The 6,174-nt window shown below is 44.5% G+C and overlaps 1 protein-coding gene across 15 annotated transcripts in view; it reads right to left on the bottom strand.

Annotated features, from left to right (window-relative positions):
- Window positions 1–376: 376 nt before the first annotated feature.
- LOC130536248 (transcription factor Sox-6-like) overlaps window positions 377–6,174 on the bottom strand; it is a 32,742-nt gene continuing 26,944 nt past the window's right edge. For all 15 annotated transcript variants that reach the window (XM_057052048.1, XM_057052041.1, XM_057052043.1 and 12 more), the window contains 4 exons: window positions 4,235–4,343; window positions 3,599–3,769; window positions 2,699–2,912; window positions 377–2,131 (listed from right to left, as the gene is read on the bottom strand). In XM_057052048.1, coding sequence (XP_056908028.1) covers window positions 1,807–2,131; window positions 2,699–2,912; window positions 3,599–3,769; window positions 4,235–4,343 — 819 coding nt within the window. In that variant the 3' untranslated portion in view covers window positions 377–1,806. The remainder of the gene's footprint in view (window positions 2,132–2,698; window positions 2,913–3,598; window positions 3,770–4,234; window positions 4,344–6,174) is intronic.

The raw sequence follows: 6,174 nt of genomic DNA, 5'->3' as shown, positions 1-6,174 counted from the left end.
ATGCTGACGCTACAGTTGATTTGGGAATTACAATTAGATTTATGATGTGGCTGCAAATGGCTGAGTTCTGTATTTCTGTAGAAGTGCCGGCGCCACATACATGCACACACACATGCACACACTCACACACACTCTCTGGAACAATAGGCCACATTTACTGTAACGGGCCACAAAAATATAAAGAGCAAGTGGAAAAGCTCGACTTTGGAAACAGAAGCCGAGTGTTGGAAATAATTATGCGCTTGGAAAAGGGGTTGAGGAGTATTTAGGGGGATGGAAATAAATGCGGCAGCACCTGTAATGTGTTGAGAACACAAGAACTGGACTTTACACTGGCTCCACAGGCTACATTTGCACTTACAGTGACACAAACGGCCCTCATTTAAAATGCATTTATTATTTTTTCATTGATTGTCTCGATGTTTTAGAGCCCAAAGTGGCTAATAAATACAAGGAAATACATGTTCAAATACAGGTTTCAAATACAACACTCATCTTCACAGGAAGTGTCCGAGCGGTCTGACCACAGCAAGATCTCAGGTGAGCTGATCCCTGGAGACTTCACATTAGTTTCCTCTAAGTTATAAAACAGAACTTGATCCAGTGCTTCAGATGAGCCCACAGACATGTCTGTGATGGAAGCAGAACATTGAGTACCAGCTTGTGAATCAAAACTGCAGGATGGATTTTAAAAAAGAAGCAGCTCCAGAAAAGACCCAAGAAGCATGTTTAAAAAAACATGCTGGAAAAACATGTTCAGCCTGAAAAAAGAAAATTTACTCCTGTTTTTAACACCTTTCTCCTCTGAATAATTTAATCATTTTCAAAACAAACACGCCCTGTAGTCAAGGGACCTTTTTTAAATGAAAGACCTTTGAACACTTGTGTTTGGAACGTCGTTCTCACCGATGCTGAGAAGATATTTACAAATATTAACACATCATCAAAATAACACTTCAATCAGTTCAAGCAGAAAATACAGTGATATCAGAGGAGTTATCCTGCAGCGGGAAATGAAGCTCGACCCAAAAAACAGAAAAAGTGACAAAAATGCTGAGTCAGCATCTGCGGTTCCAGACTGACATTTGGCATTTGGAATTATGGGTAATGTGGTTCATTACAGCACCGACGAAGAGATTGCTGCAGATGTGTGTGTGTGTGTGTGTCTGTGTGTGTCTGCGTGTGTCTGCGTGTGTCTGCGTGTTTGAGAGTGTCCAGTTACCAGATAGAAAACAGCTGATTTAATAAGACTTTTACAGCATAAGAAATTAAGACTAAAACATCCAGAGTGAATGGTTTGGCACATTTGACAGAAAAATGTCTGTAACAACCAAAACAACAACCACAACCACAACAACAACAACAATAATAATAATAATAATAATAATAAAGGGATTGTTGTTCCCTTTATTTCAACAACAAGTGTCATAACATTTGAGCATATGAAAACAGACATTCTGGAGGAGATCGTACCTGAGCTGCGGTATTAAAAAACAGTCATTTAAGCAGTTTATCAGAAATAAACAAAACCATCAATGCGTGAATCAATAAGAAAGTAAGACTATAAGGTTACAATAACTAAAGTTTATATTATTATTATTTATTTCTGGTTTCTCCATGAAGCTGAAAAGAAAATCACTCTGAAACATTTAAGACGTTCCTGATGAACGCTCCTTAAAGACAGCACGCTCCTGTTTGTCCAGACACTCCAATAACATCTCAGTCCCGTGTTGCACTTCTGTGGCTTCACGTTTGAATCTGTCCTACTTCCTTTTAGAATTAGCCAGTTTTTGTGTGCATTTGCTCTCAGTTGGCGCCGATGGTCTCGTGGTCGCTGCTGTAGTCCGACTTGGGCTCCTCATCGAACTCATCGTACATGTCCGTGTCATCCCCGATGGTGCGGTCGCTGGGAGGATCCAAGCCCGCCATCCCACTGCTTCTGCCACCGGTCTCAGATTTGATTCTGTACGCGCTGTGAATGACAGGGATGGCCGGTTCTGGACTGGCTGAGTTACTGGAGCAGTCTGAGGTCAGCTGCGGGGATTGTGTGGCTGCTTTTGCCATGGTTATGGCGCCTGGGTAAACAGGTAAACCACTCGGGCTGTTTGCAAGAGGAACAGATGACGGAGGCCTGAAAATAAGAAGAAAAAAAAAATCAGATTTAAGGTGAAGCTTTTGAGCAAAACTCGATCCCACTTTTACTGGACTGAGCTGGTTTTATCAACATCAGAGACAGTTTATAGTGTGCTAACATTGCTAAGCTAACCGATTAAAGCAAATAACACGCCTAAACTTTAATGGTTGATCAAAAAAAATGATTTGAATAAGTTTCCCCTCCTGAAGCTCCAACAGACTCTAAAACAATCAGATGCAGTTTTTTTCAGTTCTGATGGAAAATCCAATCCCAGTGAGCACGACCACACACAGTAACAGTGGTATTCAGCCACGCCACCGTTCCTTCTGGAACATCTGCTAAGGGTTCCTATTCCAGCAGCATCTGTCTGTGTCTCTCAGCATCCTCTGCTTTAATGAACCCTCTACTGTTCGCTGGCTGCTGCTCATTCCTGGCTGGGCTGTAGAACCACCAAGAATCCATCAGAACGTTTTAGCCAACAAAGCAGCAACCTATAACCATTGTTGCACACACAGATCCACCTTTAAACTGAATAAGGCCATAATAATCCCATCCTGTTCTCACCCCACGAAGAACTGCCTCATCTCCTGACGCCGTGACCGCATCAGCTGCTTGTACTCTCCAATCCGCAGCTTCTTGCCGTCGATGATGCAGGTTCTCTTGGGCCGGGGTTTGTACTTGTAGTTGGGGTACTTCTCCAAGTGGATCTTGCTCAGGCGGGCCTGCTCCTCGTAGTACGGCTGCTTCTCCTGGTTGGTCATGGCTTTCCAGCGAGACCCTGGAAAATGAAAGCCTTGGAATTAAAAACTAGAATTTACTTTGATATAAAACATCATTTCAAGTTTTTAGTCATTCTTTTTCATAGTTTTTTGACCTCCTTGCTGTTACTTAAAGGTGTAAACAGGTGTTAAGCTTTTATGTAACCCTGATTATCTTTTGAAGGGCTGATAATGGGAAAGAGCAGGTCTGAGATGCTTAGAGTGATTCTGACTGCTCAGACGTGTAAAAGCAACATTGTCATTTAGCAGTTTACATGTTTAACTTTAAAAGAGTGAAGTTCATCTATCACAGGCTCAGATGTTAGTGCTGGAATGTGAAACACTCCGACAAGTGATTACACGCTCTCACGTCTGTTTATTAAGATTCATTACAAACTGCTCGTTAGCCGGGAGGTTCTTCAGGAGCTGCAGCTGTGTTATCATGTTGACAGACCCAAACGCAGTGGCGCAGCAACACAAACAGGTTCAACACAACATCATCTCAGCGTCTCTAACACTGAGGTTTTATCAGCGAGTTACTGAATGTTAGAAAAAATGTCTTCACTCGGGAGAAAAAGGGATCTGAGGGGACGGGGCATGAGGCGGGCTTCCACCTGCTCTGTTTTAACTGAAGAAGCTTCTGAAGAACACTCAGAATAGGGTCTGGTCTGAGCAGGGTCGCCTAATCTCTGAGGTGAAATCTCACCAAGGATCTTGCTGATATTGGAGTTGTGCATATCCGGGAAGGTCTGCAGGATCTTCCTCCTCTCGTCTTTGGCCCACACCATGAAGGCATTCATGGGTCTCTTGATGTGTGGCTCATTGCCGTTACGGCCTCTGGACTCCCGAAACACTCGGGCCTCGGAGATGTCATTCCCTGCACAGAGAGAGGACGGAGGTCTGTTCAGAGAATGTGGACCTGGAACGGCAGATTGGTATGCTGGCCTAAACATGCAAGACTGCAAAGCCAGTGCCCCCTTCTCTCCTCATTGGCTGTAAACACTGGTGGACTCTGGGTGACAGGCGACACTTGGAGACAAAGACAATGTCCCTGAGGGGCCTTTCATTTATGAAAAATCCTTGGCCGGCTTTTGACCTCTGCATTTGACCTTTAGCAGTGCATAACAGAAACACTTTAAAAATCTCTAAAATGTTGACATTGGACGAGCTGTTTAGCTGCTGAAGTGTCCTTCAGCTGCGCTTCCTGAGGCGCACACTAAATATTTGTGCTGTGTGAATACCTGCAAGCTTAGACTGGAACATTCTGTCTTTATTGTGAGCAAATGGCCTCCACCATCAGAGTTAAAGGTTACGGGTTTAAACTCCTGAGCTTTGAACTCACCTTCCAGATCCTCCGGCCTGGTCAGGTCAATGACTCGGTGGACCATTTTCCCAGCATCCTCTCCGAGCTTCCCCAGGTGCTGACTCAGCGCTTCGTAGTGCAGCCGTTCCTGATGAACAGAGAGAACCATGAGCAATGTGAATCGGAACGTGGATCCGTTTCAGCACGTGGTTCTGTGGGCATGATGGGAAAAGAAGCTGTTCATGTTGGTCAGGTTGTGACGTCGGTCATGTGAACGCTGTTGGGCTCTGTGATTGGAGCCGACAGGTTCTGTCTGACGGATGGTTGTCAGGTGAAGGTGACGTCATGCTGCAGTAGCTGCTGGCAAAGTCCCTGGAACCTCAGCCACACCAGAGTGTGTGTGTGTGTGTGTGGGTGTGCATGAGGCCAGTGTAAGCGCTACAGTAGAGATGTAATCAGGCCAACCACAGAACATGTGGCTGGGCAGCGCCACACTCACCGCAGGAAGTAACCGCCTAACAAAGAGGGAGGACAGAGGGAGAGAGAGGAGAGAGAAAGGGACAGAGAGAGAGAGTGCCTCTTTCCTATTTGACATTACATTACAAAGGAAAACTAAAGGGAGAATAAATGTGAACCGATGCACTTCAGCAGTTTAGTCAGAAGGTGGCGATATAGGAAACATGCTAACGACTAAAACCAGTAAGCTAAACAGCTGAAGCCTGTGAAGAACTTACAACAGGAAGAAGAAACAACCAAAAAGGTGTATTTATACATTTCAGACTGTCCTGCCTGGTCTCTTTATGATGTTATAGTGTTGTGTGTTGAGCATCACGGTGGCCACGTTCAGACCACGAGGCTACAACACTGAGCCCCAACCCTCGCATTGCTCTTCCCCAAATGATCGGCTGTGAAACAGCCAATCAGAACACAGATTTATTCATTTTGTGTGTTTTTATTCACCGTCTTTTTGTAAAAGGAACTGGAACTCTTGTGCATCAAAGGTCATCCTCATTTCCTGAAGCTTTTGTCTAAAACATTAACCTAATGGTTGTTTGTGGCTCGTTTCACACTAAAACCCTCAAAGTGTTTATGTGCCTCTATCTACATTATGTGTGTGTGTGTGTGTGTGGTGTGTGTGTGTGTGGTGTGTGTGTGTGTGTGTGTGTGTGTGTGTGTGTGTGTGCGTGTGTGTGTGTGTGTACTGTGATTCCATGTCCTCCATGTGTGGACATGCAGAACAGGTGGATTCCCACTGACAATTCACTTTCATGTTAAATGATCTTAAGGCAACTTTTATTTTTATGAACGCATGCTTGAACACACACACACACACACACACACACACACATACACACAGGTTATTTCAGTGAACTTCAGCAGCCACAGGCCAGCTGGAAGCTGCGTAAGCGTAACAGGATACTTAACAATGCCACAAACTGGCCTCTACAGCCACTATAATGACATTAACACACACTCTCACACACACAAAGAACTGGGATCAGTTTCGTTGGTGGGACAGAAATAAACACAAACACATGCAGTCAGACATCACAGCGCTGATCTCCACCGAGAGGCACAAATATGTCAGCGTTCAGGCTCCGAACCACCATCAGGTCAGCAAACGTGTTGGACAGACAAGACCAAAGAAAACAATGTTAAAACAACGTAAGCTCAGAGGAAAAGAGTCACTTCCATGGTGACGTGGAGGGTTTGAGTCTGAAGAGCAGAGATGTACAAATATCATGTTCACAGTCCCAGCCTGGAGTACTAATCAAACACACACACACACACACACACACGCACAGAATGTATATGAGTGTATGTGTGCGTGTCTTTGTGTGTGAGTGTGCGTGCGCGCGCATGTGTGTACAAGTGTGAGTGTGAGAGAGAGAGTTTTAACAACCTGTTTAATGTCTGACCTGATTCTCTTCGGTTTTACATTGTTTTTAGGAGCAAAGATGCTAATGTGTCACATGCAC

This window comes from Takifugu flavidus, chromosome 13 (assembly GCF_003711565.1).
Source record: "Takifugu flavidus isolate HTHZ2018 chromosome 13, ASM371156v2, whole genome shotgun sequence".
Classification (NCBI taxonomy): domain Eukaryota; kingdom Metazoa; phylum Chordata; class Actinopteri; order Tetraodontiformes; family Tetraodontidae; genus Takifugu; species Takifugu flavidus.
Note: the sequence above shows the minus strand (reverse complement) of the source record. Positions and strands in the feature narration are given on the sequence as shown.